This window comes from Echeneis naucrates, chromosome 13 (assembly GCF_900963305.1).
Source record: "Echeneis naucrates chromosome 13, fEcheNa1.1, whole genome shotgun sequence".
NCBI classification, from domain to species: domain Eukaryota; kingdom Metazoa; phylum Chordata; class Actinopteri; order Carangiformes; family Echeneidae; genus Echeneis; species Echeneis naucrates.
This window is the reverse complement of record NC_042523.1, coordinates 22,765,634-22,790,582: the sequence shown is the minus strand read 5'-3', so window position 1 is coordinate 22,790,582 and position 24,949 is coordinate 22,765,634. Positions and strand designations below refer to the sequence as shown.

The window sequence follows — 24,949 nt, the reverse complement described above, 5'->3', positions numbered from 1 at the left end:
GCACAACCATTCAATTCTGGCCTTTGGAGCCAGATAAGCATGTTTGGTGTCTCAGACTTGGTTTAGAATAGCCTGATTAAACTTTCAGTAGATTGACTATTTCATCGACGAAACTGACAACAGTATTTTCTTGTTTCCAAAAATGTGAGAAACAAATTTGCACAGCATGCATTACACAATGTCTCTTTGTTTCGGTTCATGCTATTGCACACAGGATACATTGTGTGGCCAACTCTTAAAACAAACTAATTTCATATTGAGACACTACATCTTTTCACATCAGCTCCCAAAGTAAAGCCTATCAGTAAATACATCAACAGCATGACTGTGCAAACAACACTTCCACCTCACCACTTCATGTTCCTGGACTGAATATCATATCTAAACAGACGGAAATGATCAAAAAAATGTTTCTCAGTAAACGGCATCAGGTTGTGTGTTTGCATGGGAAAAGTGCTGCACAAACACACATCTGGTTTTGTTCAGCACAAGTTTGGTCTAGTTTGATGATTTAAAAAAAAAAAAAAAGTGTAACCCAAATGCTGTTGTGGCTGCTCAGCCTGAACGTGATAATATCTCCAACAGCACACAGTAATTTTGACAACACCTTGCTGGATCTCTTGGATCTTTTTTCTCGGGATATGCGACGTAAGTTTAGTGATCATAAAAGTGGCTTTAGCACGATGACCCCTGCCCACTTCATGGGACAGTGTTTATTTTCACAATAGTCCCATCTCCCTGCATCCCAGCTGGTCATGCATGACCCCCACCCCAAATGAAAGCCACACACACTGAACACAGCCACCAAGAAGCGTGTCCCATGGCATGACCCCACTTGGGCGTCCAGTCAGAGGTCTGACCCAGAGAAAACACATTTTAAATGTATTATTATGACGGCCCACAGGCTGCTCTTTAACGTTGACCACGTCCATGATGGATGTAGTCATAATTTTCCCACAGACTCATTTAATCCCTGTAATTCAAACTCCCATGGGCCACTCTTCATCCCGTCTTTTTTCAGCAGCAGGGATGTAATTGAGCCCCAGCTTCCCTTCAGGTGTGTGTGTGTGTGTAAGTGTGTGCACACTAAAAAACTAAGTATATTACTAAGATTACTTCTATTTCATGTTTTTCCTGAACGTTGTCTGTGAACGCATCTTCCCGTTGCACCTTTTTTTTTTTTAAGCGTCAAGTCAGCACTCATTACCGGAAGCAGCTGCGTCCGCTCAAACCCAAAGCTCTTCTTATCTTTTTCATTTTTTCTTGAGTAAAATAAGCATAATGCTTCATTTAAATCAAACACATCAACATATTCCCTGCTGGGACGTGATACGAGTCGCACAAAGCCGTGATGGACGACAGAAAACGCGCATTCATCCGATTTTATTTTGAAAGTCCTCCTCTTCCTCCTCCTCTTCCTCCGTCTTTTTCTTGCCCTGTGCGGCCTGAAGGCGGAGTCCAGTCCGATAAAGTCCCCTGACAAGCAGCGGAGGAGTCACTTCAAGCTTTTTCCTCTAAGTAGAATAAACAGCTGGTTTGTTTTTCTTTAACTTCACAGACCAAACGTGGTTTCCGGTCGTGAAGAGCGGATTGATTAAATTATTATTTCACCTGCGTGAGGAAAAATTAGAGGAAGAAGGAGAAAAAAAAAAAACTACCGTCACGTCCTGAGTCGGTAAGACTGTCGGTGTTTGTGGTTAATAGTTAAATCATAAGTCATTTAGATGTTTTTTAAACAACTTAGATAATTTTTTTAAATGTCGACTTCTCGTATTTCTGTGAGTCCGAATTGTTTAACGCCTTAAAATTGAAGTTAATCATTCAGGAAATTGTTACTATTGCAAATGTAAATTCTGCCAATTGTAAAAACAAAAACGCTTTACACTTGCTGTTCATCTGCCTGCAGGTAGTGTGGGCTGCTTTAATCAGTTTCAGCCTTGTACTTCGTTCATGCACAATTATCAGAGACGTGACAAACTGAAGTGAGATGAAATCGTTTCAATGCAGCTTTTTATGGCAATATCATATATTTAAACACAATGTCACTTTTTTTTGTTCTCTTTTTGTTATAATCATCTTAGCCGGATTTCCTGAAAGTTTTCAACCCTTCCAAAAAAAAAAAAAAAAAAAAAAGAGGTTGTGTTGTTGTTGTGCAGCTTCACATCTTATCAACAAATAAGGTTTGACCGTGAAGTCGTGTTGAGCACACCTTATATCTGTAGGGAGATATACAGCATGTGCAATAAAACCACTGCAGGCATCCTGCAAACACACCAGTAGAGTCTGTATCTGCAGGCTGAATCATTTTCCTTCAAATGATCCAAAACATTTAATTTAGGCTGAAGCTGAAATGAAAGACGACAGCTGTTTCTGTGGGCTGGTCAGGGTTAGCCTGTAATAATCAGACGGCTTGAGTAAGAGTAAGTCATACTGTGCATCACGGGATAAATGAGTTTTCTTGCTGCAGGACGGGCACAACTGCATGTGAGGACTGTGGTTAAACTGTGAAGTCGTGAGAGCTGCAGGATGTAGATTTTTCATAAATCTGGATTTCAGATGGTTGATCTGAACATGATTGACACTGGAAGTGAATCTGACAGCCTGCAGTGTGTGTCTCAGCAGGTGCTGTGTAACTCAGAATGAAGCCCGTGTCTTTGTTGTGCCTGTGTGCGCTGGTGATCCTGCACGGCCTTGAGGCCGTGGTGCACAAGGGTCTCACCTATGGTGAGCGGGGCTCAGATCTCGGCATTCAGGTGTTTCAGCAAGTCGCCCTCTCCAGACCTCTGGAGAACGTGGTGATGTCACCCCACGGAGTGGCTTCCATTCTGGGCATGCTGCTACCTGGAGCCCACGGAGAGACACGAAATCAGATTATTAGGGGCCTCCATTACAAGAAAAATGGTAAGGACTATGCCAGCACTAAAATCTGATAGATTAGTAATGTTTGAGGAATGGATCTAAAACGTAGTTGTTGCGCACAGGCCCCTACAGGATGCTGAAGAAGCTGCACAAGGCCTTGACAAAGTCCAACCAGGACGCTGTGCTGATTGCCAACGCCATTTTCAGCCAAGAGGGCTTCCCAATGGATGCGTCCTTTGAAGCCACCAACAAAGACAACTTCCAAAGTGAGATCAGGGGCCTGGACTTCAGAAACCCTGGGGGGGCAGCCAGTGAAATCAACAACTGGGTCAACAATAAGACCAAAGGTAGGACTCAGGAGTACGTGGGTTTGGAGAAAACTGTTGGATGTGGCTCATTCTATCTGGATCACAGATCTGGATAAAGTCGTCCACCTGATGGTGACGGTTCCAGCTGTGCAGGATGTTTGGAGCCCTGTAGGCTTCCCTCCTCCAGATTCACCGCTGAACTTCTTATAATGTGAAAATGAATTATTCCTTCCTCATCTGTATCGACAGAAGAAGAGGGCGTGGTGTTCATCAGTGAGTGTTTGTCCCCCTTTTGTTGGCCCTCTTTGTGCAGGTTTCATCCCCACGTTGATCAGTCCAGGCATGCTGGACCCGGAAATGACCCGCCTGGTCGTCCTCAACTCCATCTTCTTCAAAGGTTTATGGAAGTCCCCGTTCCAGCCGTGGAACACGAAGATGAGGCCGTTCACCCGGGGCGATGGGAGCGTGCATTCAGTCCCGATGATGTCCCAGCTGTCTCTCTTCAACTTAGGTGAGAGGTTTCACCACTCTTAAACTTAAGATCTTATCCATGCTGAATATTAAATATTCTTCAGTACATTTCACCACCAAAATAAATGCAAAGACAGTCAAAGTCAAATTTGTTTGACATTCCAGACAAGTCAGATAAAATTACACCTCAATTATTCGATTCTGTGTCAGTATGTATTTTGTAGATTTGTTGTTAGATTGCTGACGTATGATTTTACAGCATCGTACTAAAGATTTCTTTGACTATATAGTTATACACTATTATATCTCCAGATGCTGAAGTGTTCCTAAAATTTTAATTATAACCAGTGTTCACATCTAAAAAAAAAAAAAAAACATCAGCATATGCTGTACTTTCAGTGGCAACAGGATCCAATTTGAATCTGTGTCAGAAACTGCTCTTTCTTGTTTTGTTTTTGTTGAAACTATTTTGAAGGAAAATGTCAGCTCTTAAGTTACTAAAAACAGAAGTAGTCATATGAATCTACCGGCAAGAGTCGAGAGAGCAATTCTCTTGGGGGGGGGCATGAGACATGGTGTTGGCGGACGATTGGTGCTGAATCTACACAAAAGTTTTAAAATACTAGGTGGCACAGTGAAGTTTAAACTTTGTTTAAAACAAGTAAAATGTATAATTAAATGTGGTGACACATTATGCCCGGTCCTGTATTGTTTACATTTATGTTCGCCAGCTTGAAGGAAACCTTTAAATTAACAAAGTAATTACAAAACTGTCTTGTATTCATGGTTGAACCGCCACCAGTGCAAGTCTGGGCAAATGTCAACCGGCAGTCTAAACACCAGCTGCCACGGCACTCGTCACGTCTGTCCGACTCTTACGCAGGAGATTTCATGATTAAATTGTTTAATTTACTTTATTATGTAATCCAAGCCATTGCTGGGTTAGCTTGTATTGTGCTACAAGGACTCACACACTTAGACATGGCACGTCCACAGAATATTATTTAGCCCTGTGTGAAATGAAGTTGTATACCAGTCAGTTTCCTATATTTAGACGAGTTGTCGGGGTTGTGTTAACGTAATGAGAGTCAAACTGCGGCCGTGTTCAGCTGTGAGCTGTGCACAGATGTTTCTCTCTGTATCCTGCAGCGCTTTGCTCTTGATTCTTGTCCCCAGATGAATGTACTGAGCTCATGTGTGTTTAACTTGTGTGGTTTGTTGCTTCTGTTTTGGGGATGTAATACGATTTATATATACTTGACTTCAGTATGCTGTAGTCTGATGCAGTCTCGTGTTTATTTTGGTCTGTCACTCTTACTTTGAGGCTAAGTGCTTCGTGGGATTGTGGTATTACTTAAAAAATTAAACTGTCCATACAAGCTCAGGCTTCAAGTTTTAAAATGAACATTAAAATGTTTCTCAATGAAGATAAAGGTTCTCTAATGCATCTTTAAAAGCTGAAGACAAACATATCCCTGTGTTTATCATAATTTAGAATATTTGAATATAGCTGTTTGTTTAACTGCTTCCCCTTTTTCCAACAGATACAACACAGTACTGTTCCCATGAGTGTGTTGCATTTGATTTAGTAAATATCTGCTGTGCGGTCGGTCTCTGCCCACCGGGAGATGATGTATTTTCCGCTTCCAGTTTGTTTGGATTAAATAAAAATATTGAGCAGCGATAACCACTAACCACCGAGGCCAGAGAGACAAAGAAAATACTGTCTGCAGCAGAAAATGTGGCCTTCCACAAAGCTTAAGGTTACTAACTCGTGCAAGGAGCAACATAAAGCTACCAAAATATCAACTTTTATTTTTCCTGCATCACGTGGGAGCAGAAAATGACTTCTCACATTAAAGCAAGATGTTTCTTAAGAACGTAATTGTACCAAAATCAAGCAGTCATGCATGACTTTAAAAAAAAGAACAGAGTCCTCAAATAATCAAGCTATTTTGATATCTGTGATGAAAATGTGACTTTATGTTGACACCCATGAAATCATCCTGACCTCTCCTTCTCTGACAGGCATGGCCACCACACCTCAGGGAGAGAAATTTAGGATCATCGAACTGCCCTACCACGGAAACGCCATCAGCATGCTGATTGTGCTGCCGTCTGACGAGGACACGCCCCTATCCCGCATCATCCCGCACATCAGCACGACCGAGGTCCAGAACTGGTCCAAAGTGATGCACATGAGGAAAGTCCAGCTGGCCATCCCCAAGTGAGACGGCAGCAGCACAACACAGGCCTTTAAAACACGTTTGTCTGAGTGTGATGAACGTTCAGGCTGCATCTGCATGTTTGTGTGTTTGTTTCTGTAGGTTCACAGCTGATGCAGAGGTGGATTTGGAAGCCCCCCTCTCAGCGCTGGGGATGACAGACATGTTCAGTGAGGCCAAAGCTGATTTCATGCACATCAGTGAGTGAAATCATTATTAACTGTGCGAAACTCTGCAGCACCTGACACACGTAGCAGTTATCTGTACATTATCCACCACAACGTGAATTCATCTCTTCCTTCATACTTTTAATGTTTTGCTTTATTTCAATTTTCCTAATTCTGTCTGTTCAGTGTGCACATATTTCTAGTAATAATTTCTATTTTCATAGATTTCGGCTGGGGATTAATAAAGTTGTTTTGTGTTTTTTTTTTTTTTTTTTTTTTGAATTCCAAAAGTCTGAAAGTGACGAAGTACTTCCAGCATCTCTGAAATATTTATGACCATTGAAAGGATCATTGGCTGTTTACTGCTAAGAGTCAGTGAGGAGGCTGAAATGTGTCTGTTTATTGTCAGTCTGAATCACCTGCTCTCATGAGAGCAGCTCTGAATGAATGAAGGTCTCTGCTGCCGCCATGTGGTGTAACCAATTACAGTTTACACATTAACTTCAACCGCTGCGCTTCCTTTTCCAAACCTGCTAAATATTTTAGTTAATCTAATCTCCCTGTCACTCTGTTTTATTGTTTTCATTTTAGACTCCATTTGTCTGAAACCTTATTGGAAAATCCTGGACGACAAATTCAAATTTCAAATGGGCTGATGTGACTTAAACTCACTCACCAAAATTATTATGTACACTTTGACTGAACAAGTCCATTATAATACAATGGGCTTGCAAAAAGTCCAACCTCATCAGGATATAATGTCCAGTTTTTATTGAATGTGTATGATTATTCTTATTCTGAGTGGAGCTGTCGTCCAGATTTAAGAGAAGCTGATTTTTATGATCCTTATGAAGGGAGCTTTTATTGCAGGGCTGTTTTTATTCTACTGTTTTAACTTGGGAGACCTAATAAAGATTAAATGAGTGACGATGTGTCACAGTAACATTTTAGCTCACCAGGGAAATGGTATTTAACATGATAAACATGAGTAACATCTGTCATCTTAGTTGTGATTATGGTTGCCTAAAATATTCAGCGCATTTCAGATAACCCTGTGCAGGTTTTTCCAGCCACAACTTGCGTGCCTTGACCAGATGTGGCCATTTTTTTTTGACACATTATAATAATCTATGTTTCTCAAGAACCATTCATCCAGAAAATAACCCACACTGTTGATGCCGCATTCAGGCCACGAGCAAAACACACTGCAAGTCTATCAGACGAGCAGCTGTCCAGAAAACAGAAATACAGACGGAGATTCTTCTGTTTATGGTTAGATCATGAATGGACCAAACTAAAAGACCTGCAATTATTTCTCACAAGTGTTGTTCACCAATGCTATTGATTGATTGTATGTTCCCAAACGTTTACCCATCATTGGTTGATCGATATCAGATCGTCAGTGAAAGGTAACGATGGCACAGGAAATCCGTAAAGTAACTTATTTATGCTTTTGTTTTAAGGTGGAATTGACAGTAAGTGTCTTCTCAGGTGCTGAGCCTTTGCACGTGTCCAAGGCATTGCAGAAAGCCAAAATTGTGGTGAATGAAGAGGGAACAAAAGCGGCAGCTGCCACTGGTCAGTATTTTATGGATGTGACTGTGGAGGCAAAGTGAATGACGTGAATGACGTGTTTTAATCGTTTGTTTAGCTGTTATTGTGCAGACCCGGTCCTCTCCACCTTTGCTCAAAGTGAACAGGCCGTTCCTGTTCCTCATCAGACACAAGCCGACAGGTACGGCCCTTTTAATCTCCATCTGTGTTTACTTTCCTTTGTTGAACCTGTTTGTTTTTTTTTTTTTAAAGGCAGTTTTTAACTTAAACTTTGACCCCTGGTTGAGCATCATGACTCTAAATTAAAATAATTAAAGTTAAATGCTCTTTGTACATATTTTATGTTCTATTTTTTTTTTTTTAATCTTTGAGGTAAAGTCTTATACCTGATTTTAAAAATAATGGAATGACTGTGTGTGTCCAGGTACCATCCTCTTTATGGGCCAGATCAACCAGCCTTGAGTCCAGCCGTCACTGACCAGGCCCCGTTAGCATCAGAGGAAACGCTTTTACACTGCCACGCATGTACACACACACAGACACAACAACACACCCACAGATACACGCACACTTTGCTGTAGACTTATGTACGATGTGGACGTATGATGTTATTGGTTATAAATATTGCTTTCTATTTGACCCGTTTTCTGTAATGCATAACATGCTTGAGAAAATGTTCTGCAGACTAAATTTTCCTGCCATTTTAATTTTTTTGTATACTTTTTTTTATTTTGAATTTATTACAATTTTAAAAACTTTGAATGTCAATTGTGTATTTTCTTAAATCTGGAATAGGATCGTTTTATTTTTGGATTCATTTCAGTTGAAACATCACTCCTAAGTTGGGCCAATGTTCATCTTCCCCTTGAACGACTTTCAGATACTTTAAAGTGATTGTTTCCCTTTCTGAGGAAGTCTTCTGTTATCATGCTTCATATTTGATAAAATAAATACACATATTTATAACACCAATGATTTTGCCTTACTTATATTCTGTAATAGAGCATAAGGAAATGTTTTAATGTTTACATTCTTTAATACTGGGTTTGTTTTCATTTTGAATTCTAACATTTGTCATATTTAGAATAGAAATTTATAATCCTGGTTTTATGCATCTTAATTAACTAACTATTAAAACAAACTTGTATTTTGTGCATGCTTGTTCAAGGCTGAGTCACATGTAGACAAACTAATACAGCCTGGTGTTGGATTAAAGGACGAAACCAAAGAAACAAGTGGAGATCTACAATCAAAATCTATAGTAGAGTTAGACTAGCTGAGGTCGTAGTTGAGAATTTGGAAATGTCAAGGAGGCAGAAAGTAAATTTTGAAATAAAAGTCACAGTTTTAAAATGTCAAATTCAAGAATCATCATATCCAGTTTGAATTTTGTAATTGAAGACTCCGGATTTCAGACTTATGACTTATATCAGAATTATATCATACTGTGATAAATAACAGTTCTGAGACTTTTGATTGGCAAGGTGTACCATAAATCATAGGCCACACTTTAAAATGAATAATTCACAGTTAAAGAAAAAGCCATTTCTCTTGCAGATGCCATTTTTAGGCTAATTCTTGAATTGTGATCCAACATTGTCTCTCAGGTTCTTTGAAATCTCATTCAAGAAGTGGAACATTGACTTCAAGGTTTAAATATTATGGCTTGTTTTTATGCTCAGATCACTTTTATACAAAAAAATATGATAAAAGCACTCAAGGTTTCACCAATCAGGATACAAGGGGGGAGAAACAGTCAATACAAGAGGAAAAAAATCACAATAAATTACCAAATAAACAACCTCAGACTGCTTTGACTTGTTGGAAGTATTTGTTTTATCAATCAATCAAAACTATACTTATCGTCCAGATAAAATCAGAGAAATTCTGTTTGTTACAGATACTCCAGAAAAAATGGAATCCGATTTATTCATAACGGATTTACATCAAAGCACTTTACATATGGAGCAGGTCTAAACCAAACTCTTTGTGGATGTATTGAAGATACCCAATAAAAATCTCTCCAAGAGAAAGCAAAAAGAAAAACAATTTCTGCTTCCATTTCTAATAAAATGGGAAAAGAAATATAAGAATATGTGCGTACATAGTTACAGAATGGGTAGATATTTTTGAAAAATGAAACTATTTAAGCACAATGTGGGAAATAAGTGGAATAATAAAATCCAGCTGTCTGATTGACGTTGCGCTTTTTGTCGCTTTCATTTTGTGGGTGCGCCTCGCAGCGGCGCTTACGGTAATCCTGACAGCGGCTCCGGGTGTCAGCTGATCCGCCTCCAGCCGGAGACCGAGGAGGAAAACCAGCTGAGGCATCGTCCAACACCAGAACCATGGCCGCCGAGATCCACTCCAGGCCCCAGACCGCCAGGCCGGTCCTGCTGAACAAGATCGAGGGACACTCGGACGCCGTCAACGCCGCCGTTTTGATACCCAAAGAGGACGGCGTGATCACGGTCAGCGAGGACCGGTGAGCTAACGGTAGCCTCTGGAGCTAGCGGGCTCCGTCTATTTGCTGGGCATGACGCTCTTTACTCATTGGTGTGATTGTGAAATTCCTCGAAATAATTTTTTTTAATAATAACAATAATAATAATAATAATAATAATAGTAATGAGAGTAAAATGATAATTTCCCTCTCATCATGAGAGCTGACATCGGATGGAGACACAAACTCATCCACAATCACTCCCTTCCATTAAATACCCGATAACAACCACAACAATAAACGGACGCTGGCATTCATTTTTTGTTTCTCTCTCTGTCAGTCAATTTTGTCTTTCTTGTTTTTATTTTAACGTTGACTGTCTTGGACTGTGAACCCAGCAGCTGGTTAGCCGCCAAGCTAATGCTAAAAGTAAACATTACTTTTTGTCACACTAACGACTTGCTGCCTTCAAGCGCTCGTCGTAATTTGCACTTATTCGTTTTTCTCTCAGGCTGATTTCAGCGAAGCCGTTTGAGTCGGACTTTATATTTGGTTTAAAACACACCAAGATTTCCGTGTTGTGGTTTTTTTAAGTGGTTAACACATCTGAGGGCAACAGTCAGCCACCTGGTTGTTTCATGAGTTGTTCGCATTGCTGTGGTTAACTTGTTTTTCTGAATAAACTTGAAGGCAGCAGGACAATAAAGACGTGACCTGACCGTGAAGGAGGAAACGGGGTCATCTTTTATTTCTTTATTTCTCATGTTTGGTTTCAATTTTCAAGAAGACACATCCCCATTAAAGGATTAAGGAACTTAAAAGCTGCAAGGAACATAATCTAGTTTCCATCACATAACTAAACTACTTTACATACCAGAGGGAAGTTGAGGGGTGACCTGCGTAGAAGTCTTAAACATTCAGGTTCCCTCATGAAACAAGTTTCAGTTGTTTGTGCTGTAAAATTTTGATTACTTTACTGGAAAGGAAGTAAAACCAGAAACTGGAATCCTCTGAAATGTTGAAGGCAGCTCAATTTGCAATGTTGAACTGTAAACCTTTTTTTTTTTTTTCTTCTTCAAATTGCAAACCACATTTAGAAAATAATGTGACAGTGTACTATATTGTGTTGAAATCTATTAAAGGACAGAATAGGAGGATAAGTTTTATTGAAAGAATAATAATCTGAATTTAAGTTGTTTATGGTATATTTAAGGACGCACTGGAGGTTGTGAAAGATCAGATGTTAAGTTTCAGCTCTGCTTCAGTTCTGACTCATCACCACTGTAATACGTGTTAACAGTACATGTACAAAGCTTGTGTGCACAGCTTGTGATGTCATTTACATAACACTGAAAATGTGACCTGCCAAGAGTAATTTCACAACTGTTTTTATTAGGACTAGTAAATTTGTAATCCTAGCTTCTCCCTCAGTGCTGTTTTGTGAGCAGAATTAAGCTTTGTGTGTACAGAGAATTAGGGCCGGTTTCCCAGACGAGGATTAAGTCTTAGTCCTAGATGAGGACGTTCTTCCATTGAAAAGTGCCAGCACTCATCAAGTATTTGTCTCAGTTTAAAATTGGCCCCTACGTACAGTAAGTTAGAGATTACAAATGCGTTCATGGTCTGTGTGTCTAAAAGAATGATCTTTGAGGGAACCTTGAAGATAACACCAGACATAGCAGAGCGCTTTGAATCTGATGATTTGACATTTTCCTTCAGAACCATCCGAGTATGGCTTAAGAGAGACAGCGGTCAGTACTGGCCAAGCATCTACCACACAGTTTCCTGTAAGTAAGACTGCACTGTTTCTGTGGCGAGAGGAATTATGAATACCTTTTCTACGTCCTCTTCTACAATACAAACTGCTTTTTGAACCTCTCTGCTCTTCTTCTTCTCTTCTTCCTTAGCTCCATGCTCCTGCATGTCATACCACCATGACAGCAGACGGATCTTCATAGGCCAGGACAACGGAGCTGTTGTGGTGAGGGAAGCCAACTCAAACATATGACAAACATCACAGCGTAGCTTCAGGCCTTTCTCTTATAGTTGAACACACACAATTGAATATCTGATTAAAAACAGGCAACAATTTCAATATTTAGACTCCTCCAACATGCCTGTGGGGGCTGGATTGTTAATAGAGTTTAAACTCTCTTTTTGCCTTTCAGGAGTTTCTCATCTCTGAAGATTTCAACAAAATGAACCACGTCAAGACATATCCTGGTGAGATGATGATTTACATGCTCCTGTAAAGTCCTCATTCTTTATTTCACTATAACACACATCTTTAAAATGTGGATTGTGTGATGCTCATTCCTTTGCATGATGCACTTGCACACACCAGCACACTAGACTTCAGTATTGACACTGAAACTTCACAGTATAGAGTAAACTGACGGGAAGTGAGACTTACTTTAACCTCTGCTCTGGCCCTGGAGGCTGCTGTGGCCTGTGGCTGTCTCTTTTTTTATAAACAGTTTACCTCCAGTGTTTCCCCGCCTGAGCTTATTGTGTGAATTTTTGATGCAATCAGTTGTGTTTGGATAAGGAGGCCAAGACCAGGACATCTGGAGGTGATCTCCCTTTATTCTCACTAGTGTGGTTAACAGCAAAATCTTCTGTTCAGTTGTGATAAGAAGCAACTTGTGGCATTTTATGAGGCTGAAAACAAGTAGTGTAGGAGAAGTAAAGTCGGGAGAGGCCACTGACGCGCTCACAGGGATCCACAAACTGTCATTAACATGTCAGGCTCTGACTATATACCCTGAATTTGTGTGATTTAATCAGTAACATATAGCTGCTTTGTTATTCACACTCACATGTGTTGCCATATTGAAATAGACTCTAATATTTTGACCACATTGCTGCCAATTCTTGATTGATCTTGAAAGTAGAAGAAGCTAAAGTTTTATACCCTGTTCATTACCCCGTGGTTTCATCTCCTCTCAACTTGATTGAATGGGGGTCGGGGATTGGGGGGGGGGGGGGGTGGTATTGGCCAGGCTGTTGCTATAGAGGCCCAAACACCACATGTCACCACTGGAATGCTCCATCTGGTTTCCACCACTTAGCAGAATCAAGCAGCAGAGCCCAAACAGTAAAAACATGACTCACAATCTGATCAAACAGGCTTTAAGATGTTTGTGTGCACTTCAAAAGCCAGACGGGGGCTTCGCACTGCCATTTGCCTCTTGGCAGTTACTCTCCTCACAGCTGCTGACATCGAAAGTGGCCAGTGACCAAAAACTGCTTACATGTTTTCAGTCAGGATATAAATTATTATGACAGAATGATGGAAATTCTTTTCTCCTTGTAGTTCAGATGAATTACTGTGTTGCTTTATGTCCATGGCGGTGTCTATGGCACACACTGCACAAGTGAGACCTCAGACTTTCACTAGATATTTAAATGTCCATTCGAGCTAATTTTCAGCCTCACAGGCCAAAGCCATGTCCACGGTTTGGTTAGAACAGAAAAACACATCTATCCATCTGTTAGGGGCATGGGAGGTGGTGGCAGCAAGATCAGGGTACATTCTGGTCAGCTCACCAACAACAACAACAACATTCAAGCAATCACCAATCTAGAATATCTAACGTGCATGTCTTTGGATTGTGGGAGGAAACTGACGTAAGCCTGAGGAGAACATGCATCCCTCAGACAGGAAGGGCAAGGGGACAAAAATGCAAAGAATCTGACAAAGCACAAGGGGAAATATGATTACATAGGGCATGTAGTGTGAAACTGGACATGAGCTCAGTTTTATTTACAGCTCTGTTGGTTCAGCTTGCAGTCAAAAAGGACAGTCTGTGCAGTGTAATACTCATAAACCCTGTCCAGTTTGCATGTAGTGGTGATCATTTTGTCTTCATTTAAACAGCTTTAAATTTGAAGAAATATGAGTAAAAAATTATAATAATAAAATGCCACCTCCCCAGTAATTATTTGAGCTACAGGATGTTTAGGTTGAGCTAAATATTTAACGGCAGCATACTGTGGTTTTTAAAGTTGAACTGTTGCTTTTTTTTTTTTTTAACAGTCCTCTTCATCAGCTGTTACACATTTTTGCCCGCAGTACCTCAGCTCAGCTCAGGCTCTTCGGGTTTGAATAGAGCTGCAGTGGCTTTGTAAGCTGCTATAATCAATAGTTTTCTACCAAAGTTGAACAGTAATGTGAAACACATACAGACTCCTCATCAGTTCCTTTCAGCTCTGTGGAGTGTTTCAGAAACTTTCACTTCACTGTTTGTTTTTACGTTTCCTGCAGCCGGTGGCTGTTCATTTATTTTCTGGCCCCTAGTGACCAGAAAAGCAATTAATGCGGCTAAAAATGTAATTAATACATAAAAAACACATCAAACCTGAGCTGGGTATTGGCTGTTTGTAGGGTTTTGGTATTGACTCCTGTGCCACATCAGTGCAGCTTTTGGCTTCTTGTTCTGAAAAACATGGCGCTTCATGCTGTGTTGGAACTCTGATCGTTGATTTCAGGAATTGGATAATAAGAATGTGCACTTCATGGACGAACCATTAAGACTCATTGGAATACAAATGGTTTGCAGTAGTTGGTCTGTCTCAGTCTGGATTACAGCAACACTAAGCAGGGGCTCAGCACATGGAAAGAGCAAATTAGACTTAGGTTGGTGCTCATCCAAGACGACTCGCATGTAAAGCCAGATGGAGAAGATGTGAGCTTGTTTGATGTTTATCCAACACAATTCATGCCTGTAAAATCTGTTATATGTGTGTGTCTGTTTTTGCAGCCCACCAGAACCGTGTGTCAGATATGGTGTTCTCCCTGGAGAGTGAGTGGGTTGTGAGTACCGGCCATGACAAGAGTGTGAGCTGGATGTGCACCCAGAGTGGGAGCATGCTGGGGAGACACTACTTCACAGCTTGGGCCTCCTGCCTACAGTATCCTACACTGTCTGTACTAAACCCTAGAAGCTTCTCTCTGTGAAGTGGTTTTGACATATCGAGACTCTTGAAGCCCCCTGACTCTCAACTCAGATACGATCACGAGACGCAGCACGCTTTCGTCGGTGACTACTCGGGACAGATCACGCTGCTGAAGCTGGAAAAGCAGACATATTCCACGATCACCACGCTGAAGGGTCATGAAGGTAAAGACACACCCATCTATTCATAAACGATCATCAGCACTGAACATTGAGAGCTTGAATACACTCAGAAACAGCCTTTTAATAACAGATGGTATATAAAGATGGATCCAAACTGTAAGTCTGAAAAGTGAAGCCAGTGCTGAAAAGGCTTAAACCTGCGTTCTCTCTAAGGACCATCAGGTGGCGACTCCACTGGTTATTGAAGGGAGTCAGAGTGTAACGATTGTTCATTTTTAATTAAAGTCATAAAGCTGGGTATGACTTAGAGTTCTCCCCCAAAAAGCTTTCTTCTGGTTTCAAAGATGGCTGTGACCAAATTACAAACACAAGGCTCCAAAACAGCAGTTCGGGACCTTGACTGCACTGACTCCCTATAAAGCTCCTCTGGGGCATCCCTGATGGCCGCCCAGCACCACAGCCCACCCCACCTGCCACTGTTTGTTTTTTTTTCATAAAGGAGAACATCGCCTGAATAGTTTATTTTGAAAATTAAAGTAATTTGGCAGAATATCACAAAAGCTACAAAGTGGCCTTTGGACAGTTATTTGGCAAAGAAATGTGCAAACCACAACTATTTCCGTTAAGCAATGAAATAAGTGATGTCAAATGGACCATGAGCTTCTGTGAAAGCCGGAAATGTATTCCGTAAGTGAGCAGAGTGCGTCGGCAGGATGTGGCAGCACAAGTAATTTCATTCCAATCCCCTTTTGGATGACGATGATGATGATGAGGATGGAAAATGCTGCCTCACTCGCTGATTGTTTGGGTTGAGATCTGGGAGCTGTGGCTGTTTTTGTGCTCATCATGCTGTTTGCTTTCCATTGGAGCCCTTTAGGCGGGAGTATTGTGGAAAGCTCCCTCTCATCCTGCATCATCAAAGGACTGATAAATTATTCAGATGGGATTTTGTTTTCAGGGGTCCAGTGTTCATGTAGCCGGATGAAGAAAATGAATCCCACTATAAAAGATGAGTTGCCAGGACGCTTGTTTTGCTGTGAGGAACAAATGCTTGCCTGTGTTCTTCTGTTGGCTTATATCATGAGCTTGAAAACAGGGCAGCGTCATCTAAACTGAATGATGATGATCTTTTTTTTTTTTTTTTTTTTTTTTTTTTTAGCCACTGCTGTATTGCTTGTATATTAACTTTATTAACTTTCTGACTCCATTTGATTTGGACAGTTTCATTGTTTCTTATTTATTCCTGTCAGCTGGTGGGGATGTAGCTGCTGCAGAGGAATATGAAGTTGTAACTGCTGTTTCTCCACATTGCCTCATAATATTGTCAGTAATGTGGTCGTGAATGGAGCTCCCACTGATCTGTTTCCCCCTGTGGTTCATGCAGCTCCAGTCTAATCAGCCCTCCACCACCTGCCACAGGCCATTATTCATCATATGACTGATCTGAGCTCCAGAGCTGGCATGTTCCACACTTTCCTTTCCTTTGAATGGGCATATTTCACAGGAAACGTGGAAGAAATTACTCAGTTCTGAACAAGTTTTTCTTTTTGGGAAAATATGTGATTCCAACCATCAGAAATGCAGTCAAAGGATTCGTCATAAAGTCGTAACAATGGTTTAAAGGACTCGTGAACTCCGTCTAACAACAGCAGTGTGTGGTTTTTGGCCACAGTTATAGAATGGCTGTGTTTGTCATGTGTTGCGGGAAGATGGTGTGCGTTGTGTAGTTGATCAGCTGACTATAACTGAGTTCACTGCTGAATTCAGGCCAAATGCTAAGAGGAAGACAAAATCTTCTTTTGTTGACCAGTTGTTCCCAGAAGTCCGTGTGAAGCAGATTGATTACCTTTTTACATGGTCATTATCATTAATTGTTCAGCCACTTGTCAGTTTTTTTACACAGGGGGGTTTATTTACACCCCCGTTTTATTAGGCTGCTGCACAATTTGTATTCCAACTATTGGTCTGACGGAGCCGTAATATAGTGAGAAATTGATTTAAAGTTGCACAAAATAAATGTGTGAGTAAAGTACAAATGTATTCGGACAGACAGCCATAGTTAACAAGTCAGGAGCAACAAATATCCATTTAGCAACTGAACATGTTTTTAAGTTATTAGTTAGCTTTGAGCTAGCTTTACAAGATAGGCTCAAGCTCCAGTTATATTATTTTCTGTCATATTCACAGAGTAACTATAGTTTTCATTTTTAAATGAGCACAAAGTTGTGTGTTTTAGAATAAATTCAAATTCAAATAAAATGTAATTAACTATAGTTTACAGACCACGTTCCAGGCTAAATACAGGTTTTAAGGTCATGGTGTTTTGGCCTATGGGAGGGCCAGCACCTTTAATAAAGTAACTACGCCACACATTACCCACAAGGCCACCTGCTCAGGCCGGTCACACTGCGCAGCCACCATGGGACAAGTGAACAAGAGACTCAGGACAGAAGACCCGGAGTCGGATCCCCTATAATGGAGCTGTGTGGATATTAACCAGCTGTCTTAACACAATATCAACATACGTTTCAGTATAGTTCCCCATTGCTGAGCCTGTTTTGTGTTGGTAAACCTTTCATCATCTAATCTGTACTAAAACAAGCTGCGTGTCTGTCACGTTGGAAGTAAAGCTCATTGCAGTGTAAAGGTGAGGCAGCTCAAGTAAAGTACAGATAACAGGTTTGTTTTTTTAATGTCGATCTTTTTTAATCACAGTCCAACGACACAACGAGTTCGATTAAAGTGCAGTATAAGACAGCTTATGAATTCAGAAAGGGAGGGGGCTTGTGGAGGGGCAACTGGAGCGAGTGCCAGGTTGAAGGTTTTTGGTTGTAGTTCTTCCAGTTTGCAGCAGATGGAGCCAATAACACATAATACAACAACACAGAACGCACAAGCTCCTGCAGCACAAAGTGTAACAGGTTTGTATTTTGTCTTTTAACCCCTCCAGGAAGCATAGGAGCTCTGTGGTGGGACCCCGTCCAAAGGCTGCTTTTCTCAGGGGCGTCTGACCACAGCGTCATCATGTGGGACATCGGGGGCCGCAAAGGACGGACGTTGTTGCTGCAGGGACACCAGTAAGTCCATCAGTGTTCCCCGCATGTACGGAGGCAGAATTAGCTGCCACGGTCGGCGTCACTTTTTTAAATTGTGAGGGAATGGCTTACAGTTCTGCCACAGATTTCTTAGAAAACATGCAAACGTTCCAGGCTCTTCATTTCCTTTCACAACAGTGTCCATCCTGCCTCCCTGTGACACTCATCTCCTCTCTCTTGTCAAAGGCAGGTCTCAGTGGTGTCAGCATCAGCTGTCTCCAGACGCTGACTGTTTTTTTTCTCCCCTTCTCCCTCTACATGCATCTTTCACCACTCCTTAGTCGCCCTTCCCCCACATCAGAGAAGTCATCATCAATGCCAGTGAACACTGATGTGCTGCAGAGCAACTCTCCAGGATTTAGATTGATAGATAGATACTTTATTGATCCCAGAGGGAAACTCAAATTCCAGTTGCAGCACATTTGACACAAGGTCCCTTGCAACAAATAAAAAAATGGAATGCAATTATGCAAATGATAACGTGAACAGAATAAACCAGTGCAGATGTTGGCAATAGTGTAAGCAACAGTGCAGGCACAGCCACGGTTGATGCTGTACCAGTAAATCACGGGACAACGGAGGCACAGTTCTGTATCATATTTGCAGAGGTTGTCTGTCAGACACCAATAAAAATGAAAGATTTCGTGCTTTTATTATCTGACAGGCAGTAAATCTTGTTTCGACCTGGTGTGTTTTTCAAGCCGCTGAGATGTCCCTCTTATGTTTTTGTCTAACAAAAAATGTATTTAAAATGTATTTAACCGACCTGATCATATGAGGTTTAACATCAGCGGTGGGAACGGTGATTTGAAAACAGAGCTGTGATTCCTTTGCCTCTTCTGTCAGTTTTAAAATCAAAGCAATTTATTTGAATTAAAGTGTTAATTTATGGATGAGAGCAGCATTATTCCATCTGTGGCCACCAAGGAGCAGCACAACATCAACACAGGCTGACAGATTCAGAGCTTTTAAAGATATTAAGACTGATGCGTGTTAGCACATGTTTGTCTTCCCCTCAAGCAGATACAAAATTGGAATTCATTCAGAGTCGGCGTTCATTCGAAGCGCTGGCTGGGAGCAGTGGTGGACTTTTAGAGGTTTTTCACTAACTCTCGTTGAAGTTGGGGTGTAAGCCATAAAAAAACCAAAACAATGAACTGAAGCGCAGTCAAGTGAAACCACAAACAACCCTTTCCACATTACAGTTGGTTATTTCTGACATTCTGCTCTTTCTTCCAACCAGGATCGTCCTCACTAGGCCCGTATTGTTTACGCGCCAATCGTGCACGATTAATAGAGGTTTAAATCAGAAGCATGTGATCAAACTCATTTCAGCTCTCCGCTCTTTGTTCTTTGACTCCCTCAGTGAACGTGTTCAGGCTCTGCGTTACCTCCAGTTGACGAGGCAGCTGGTGTCGTGCTCAGCCGACGGAGGCATGGCGGTGTGGAACATGGACACACAGAGAGAAGAGGTTAATATCACTGATTCTGCCGCACAAATACAGAGACAGGAAGTAATACTTCAAGTTTAACTGATTAGTTTTACAAAAATAAAAACTCTTTTCATTGCCAATAGACAGTAAATCATACAGCACCAACAGCTTCATCAGCATAATAGTAGCACACTTTTTTCTTCTTTTTTTTTTTTTTAACCATGAGATATTTTGGTTTCTGGTATTAAGAGTTTCTCTTCTGTTTTAGTCAAACTTCTACTTTAAATGCAGCTCACATTGATAAAGATGTTTTTTGCAGCCGTTTTGACCGATACAGATGAGACAGTAGATGATTAGCATACCAAACATCAACTTTAACTCTCCGGTGTCTCTGCAGGCGCCTCAGTGGTTAGACAGCGACTCATGCCAGAAGTGTGAGCAGCCTTTCTTCTGGAACATCAAGCAGATGTGGGACACCAAGACTCTGGGGCTCAGACAGGTACAACGGTCTAGTCGGTGTCCGTAGCAGCAGTTATTCACTTGGTCACAAGTCAGTATGATGTATGGTTGTGTTTCCTGCGTGTTAACAGCACCACTGCAGGAAGTGCGGCAAAGCTGTGTGTGGCAAATGTAGCTCTAAACGCTCCACGTTCCCGATCATGGGCTTCGAGTTCCCTGTGCGGGTGTGTGACGCCTGTTTTGACACCATCAAAGAAGAAGAGTGAGTAAAAGACTTCTCCAGATAATTCCACGGCTCCTAGATTGTTGCATTGTGGACGTGTTTTCAGGGGACCACTCTGATTACACAATGTCATTGTGTGTGTGTGTGTGTGTGTGTGTGTGCGCATACAGTCGAACGCCATTGGCCACGTTCCACGAGGGGAAACACAACATCGCACACATGGACATGGACCCATCCAGAGGCCTGATGGTCACTTGTGGAAGCGACCGCATTGTTAAGGTCAACAACAGTTCTTTGATTGTCCCTGCATGCGTCATTGTTTTCACACTGATGCCCATTCAGGCTTTGAGAATTTCTACATTTCAGCATTATTGCCAAATAATCCATGAAGAAAATAATTGGTAGATGAATTAATGATGGGAATAATTGTGTAGTAAAAGTCTCTAAACAAAGCTCATTCTTGATCAACCACATTTCTTTTCAAACGTATAAAACTCGTCCCCATTGAGATTGTAATTAAGTTAAATTAAGTCCAATCAGGAATATTTGATTTTAACTTTCAACCCTGCAGGGACTTAAATTGTGAGATTTTCACTGAGTCTAAACTCAATATTTCTATTTTTACTGCCTAACTGAGTGTGAACTGTAAGAGACTGATAAAGTCACAGTAACAGAAGCAGGTAAATTCACTTCACCTGATGGTAACAATGCAGGTTTGTACCAAACCCCCTCTCTCACTGTCATTGGCTGTTCGTCTCCACAGATCTGGGATATGACGCAGGTGGTTGGCTGTAGCTTAGCAACAGGCTTCTCTCCACGCTGATTGGTCCAGCCCACTACACGGACCCCCCCCCCCCCCCCCCCCACCCCCGTCCCCTTTGTACAGTGCATCTCCCCATCACGCCTGGGATCTTCTGCTGCAGCCAGGCCTGCTCTGGGTGAATGTATGTATGTGTGTCTGTGTGTGTGTGTGTGTGTGTGCTGATTGTGTACTCCTCCACATTCTTTTTGCTTCTCAGAAAAAGATTCTTTAATTTCACTAACTGTCAGTCTACATGAAAGTGTCTGTGACTGATTTTTGAACCCTAAGCACAACAACGCGTGTGTGTGTGTGTGTGTGTGTGTGTGTGTGTGTGTGTGTCTTTAAGTGCGCATGTATTGATGTAATGATTTCTCCTGTGGGAGGAATAATATTGTTATTAGTGTTTACATTCAATATTTCTGATGCTTCTTTTGACAAAGGTCTTCGTTCTTTTTTTTTTTTTTTACTACCCTCTTGCACTGTAAAATTTGGTTTCATCGACTCGACCTGCAGTTCACTCTCCTCCTTAATGATGTGGCCCACTAACTGCATATTAATCAGCCTCTGTAACATGTACAACAACAAACAAACGTAATCATCTGTAGATAGCTCGGCCTCGTGTGTGCGGTAGATACTTTCTCTCTCTGATCAAAAGGATCAGTCTTGTTCTCTTTCTTTTTGTCTCCTCGTGTTCTGTTTTTGTTTCCTCTCTTTCACTAGCTGGCCTTAAATCACTCTCAGGTGGTTTTGCATCAGTTGTCATTCGGCGGGGCCCCCCTCATGTCAGCGCTCACTGTTAGTAAGATGATCAATAGATTGGAGATGCCTTGATTGATTGCCACAGCAATTTGACGTAGTTATCAGATGTTTTCATGACAACACTTACCAGGCCTCCACCTCGTAGTCCCAGGTCAGTAAAACTGGAATATGTTGCCATAGTAATATTCGCTGAAGATACTATGGTTATGACAAGCCATCCGGAGGCGTAACGCTAAAATCAGTTTTGATTAAAGTGGATTTAGGTTTCCAACTTTATTTAGGGACAAGTTGTAAAAAATAGCACAGCATCACCGTCTCCATGGTGATTACCACTCCTGTGTAGGTAGATGTTGATAAACCTGAGACTCTTGATACCTCATTAGAATTACTTTTCATCTTTAATTTTAAAATGTATGCATAAAAGTATTACTGAGTGTTAGTTGGTTTTTTTGGGTATAAAACTGGGCTTCCTGCCACCAGAAAGACACTAAACAGGTACTCTCTGGGTTAAATGCCGGAGTAAAAGCTGGCAAGATCAATTTCCTCTCGTAGGTCGGATGAGAGCCCGTCTCCTTTCAAAAAAGCCTTAAAGAGAGACCGATACACTCACAAAGCCTTTTTAGTGGTTTGTCAGTGGTTGCCACTGCTCACTCACTCACTGCTTGGTCGTTCACCCTCATTGCAAAGCTCTGGATGTCTCGATAGCCTTTCACATCTTCCTGTCTTTTCCACTTCCTGCTCCGAGCCCTCCCCCACTCACAAGTCTGTCCCATAGCGCTCACTCACACCACTGCACTGGATTGCACAACTCGGTGGTCTTGTTGAATTAAACTAATGGTTCTCTCCTGCGTTCACATTTGGGAGGGATAATAGCTGGATTCAATGTAGCGTCCCTGTAAATAGCAGCTAATATCTTCTAATGTTAGACTAATGCTTGCCTTATTGTAAGTGGGGGAAAATGAGCAGCATAACATTGAGAGTCCTGATTTGAAAATGTAGTCACATTCCAGTTTTCTGATCTTGTAGTGTATATTTATATTTGTAGTAAAGTATTTATCTATTATCACTGTAAATGTTGTTTACCCTTCTTTGTGCCCATCTGATGAGTCTTTATTTGCCCCGTAGTGACAAACTAGAACATGATGAATGGTCCTTATCAAGCACTTGCGAACGCAGTAATATGCAACGAACTGCAGTTTTACTTAAAATACATCCCCAACCACAATGTCACACTTTGTCATACTTGGGATTAGACTCAAACCTGATTGATCATCAATCATGTCTTTTCACTTTAGAATAAAGTTTTAAAGGATGGAAGCTCAACACAAAAAAAGTTGCAATAATGAATCTCTGCTATCGTCACCATCTAACTGCTATAAAATAGACCAAAGAGCCGAGTTGTAGAAAACCAGAAATCCAAAACAAGCAGCTTTAAAACATAAACATCTCAATGAAGGGTCGCAGCTAGTTGTCACATCTTTCACAATACACCATTTGAGCCATTGCAAATATAAAATTATTGATTGATGCGGCTTCAGAGTCTTTGCATTATTGAAAGACTTCCATTGGCTCTTCAGCCGACAGCGCTGGAACAATCTGGTCTCAGTCCGACCCCAAGTGTGAGTAAAACCTCACCACAAAGCGTCATCGGGGATCTACAGGGTTATTGACGATGCTACCGTACAATCAGGAGTCGAGAGCTCTCCTTTCCTCTTTCAGTCAGCCGGACATCCAAGCTTTCTTCCAGTCATTACTTCTCATCATTTCCGCGCAACAGAGTATATCTAGCGATTTAGAAAAAGTGTCTCTGTAGCAGATGGACAGCATATTGAGGGTTTGATGGATGGGAAGGATTCGCTGTTCGCAGGAGCGGCTAATGAAATCGATCTTCAGATTGCAGGGCCGCCACAGGAAAGAGGGGTGATAGATTCTTCTCTTGTTGTAAATAGTTTATGTCTTTCACCAGATGGAGCGTTTATAGGAGTCATTTTGTTTTTGTCTTCAGTTCATTAAACACTAGAAAGGATGGCCTTTGTGTTGATGGGAGGCCATCAACACTTAAAAATTAGTCATTTTCCACAACACGGTGGCCCATAAAATCAAACTGTACACTGATTTCTGCCTGATTTTACGTTTTGTTTTGTTTTTTTACTTCCCTCTTCAAAGTGCTTGTAAAAAGACATTTGCTGTTCCAACATGATGTTAATGTATATCTCAAAAATACTTGTATTTTTAAATACTTTTGCTGACAATACAGTACTGACGTTAGCCTCTCGGTGCCCTCAGACACACAGAGAGTCGATGCTAAATAAAGATATTCTGATGTGTTTATTTGACCAATTTTTTTGCTTCTTTGTTTTCTTCTAGGTCAACAATGATGCAGAAAAGTTAGTAATGATCTTTATTAAAGCGTACATTTACAGGACAACCTCACACCAAAGTCACAGTCAGTAAAAAGCCCCCCCCCTTTTTTTTTTTACCCCTTCTCAAAGGTGTTGAGCAGATAAACAGATTTTATTGCACATGTCAAGTGATGCTGCTGTGTTGTGCGTTTAAGGCACACGGCTCATAGAGAGAACGCTTCATCTTCATCTCCATCTCCAGTCTGAGCTCAACCTGCACAGTATAATCACATAAAGGAGTTACTCACAGAGCTGTTAAAAGCACATCAACAACTGGTAAATCACACAGACGGTAGAATCAGACTGAGCCCATAACTGCTGTCATGAATCAATAGTTCAGGGTGTGTGTGTGTGACTTTGGTCACATCAGATTCCCATCTGATTGACAACATCCATAAAGTCACAGTAACAGACTGGGTGGGGGTGGGGTGGGTCGGTGGTGTCTCTCTATCAGCAAAGAACGTCCTCCGGAAGCAGCATCGCTATCAAACATATCAAGTTTTAAGCCACAGAGGTGTTGGAGCTCACAAATAAGAAAACTCATTGATCATATAGATAGTTAAATAGCATTAAAAATCTCACTAAGCTCAGTTAAAGATGACTTTAGTTTGTCCCATTTTAAGCCAGTTGCCAAAGCTGATTCTCACGCTCCACCCGATCCATCCCGG

At 41.2% G+C, this 24,949-nt stretch overlaps 2 protein-coding genes across 4 annotated transcripts; both read left to right on the top strand.

Annotated features, from left to right (window-relative positions):
• Positions 1-1,456: 1,456 nt before the first annotated feature.
• serpine2 (serpin peptidase inhibitor, clade E (nexin, plasminogen activator inhibitor type 1), member 2) lies at positions 1,457-8,556 on the top strand. 3 transcript variants are annotated; one of them, XM_029517279.1, is made up of 9 exons: positions 1,457-1,675; positions 2,623-2,901; positions 2,982-3,206; positions 3,481-3,678; positions 5,667-5,865; positions 5,966-6,063; positions 7,522-7,608; positions 7,682-7,765; positions 8,009-8,556. In XM_029517279.1, exons 2-9 carry the CDS (start codon positions 2,640-2,642, stop codon positions 8,044-8,046), a joined length of 1,191 nt encoding a protein of 396 aa, XP_029373139.1. In that variant the 5' UTR covers positions 1,457-1,675; positions 2,623-2,639; the 3' UTR covers positions 8,047-8,556. The 3 variants fall into 3 exon arrangements, with proteins under 3 accessions (XP_029373139.1, XP_029373138.1, XP_029373140.1); XM_029517278.1 differs by having other exon boundaries at positions 2,620-2,901; XM_029517280.1 differs by having other exon boundaries at positions 2,608-2,901.
• A 1,339-nt stretch (positions 8,557-9,895) lies between these two features.
• Positions 9,896-24,215, top strand: wdfy1 (WD repeat and FYVE domain containing 1). Its single transcript, XM_029517149.1, has 12 exons — positions 9,896-10,069; positions 11,747-11,814; positions 11,935-12,008; positions 12,196-12,250; positions 14,791-14,941; positions 15,038-15,150; positions 18,059-18,185; positions 19,570-19,675; positions 20,034-20,135; positions 20,227-20,357; positions 20,489-20,597; positions 21,082-24,215. The coding sequence occupies exons 1-12, from the start codon at positions 9,933-9,935 to the stop codon at positions 21,139-21,141; spliced, it is 1,233 nt and encodes a 410-aa protein (XP_029373009.1). The 5' UTR covers positions 9,896-9,932; the 3' UTR covers positions 21,142-24,215.
• The last annotated feature ends 734 nt before the right edge of the window (positions 24,216-24,949 follow it).

What these genes read in the sequence shown, in the direction of transcription:
- serpine2 (XM_029517279.1), top strand. Translation starts at nt 2,640, where the DNA reads ATGAAGCCCGTGTCTTTGTTGTGCCTGTGTGCGCTGGTGATCCTGCAC. An exon ending in GCTGTCTCTCTTCAACTTAG is followed by an intron (nt 3,679 to 5,666) that starts GTGAGAGGTTTC and finishes CTTCTCTGACAG; the next exon opens with GCATGGCCACCACACCTCAG. An exon ending in CATCAGACACAAGCCGACAG is followed by an intron (nt 7,766 to 8,008) that starts GTACGGCCCTTT and finishes GTGTGTGTCCAG; the next exon opens with GTACCATCCTCTTTATGGGC.
- wdfy1 (XM_029517149.1), top strand. Translation starts at nt 9,933, where the DNA reads ATGGCCGCCGAGATCCACTCCAGGCCCCAGACCGCCAGGCCGGTCCTG. An exon ending in CACGCTGAAGGGTCATGAAG is followed by an intron (nt 15,151 to 18,058) that starts GTAAAGACACAC and finishes TAACCCCTCCAG; the next exon opens with GAAGCATAGGAGCTCTGTGG. An exon ending in TTGTTGCTGCAGGGACACCA is followed by an intron (nt 18,186 to 19,569) that starts GTAAGTCCATCA and finishes TGACTCCCTCAG; the next exon opens with TGAACGTGTTCAGGCTCTGC.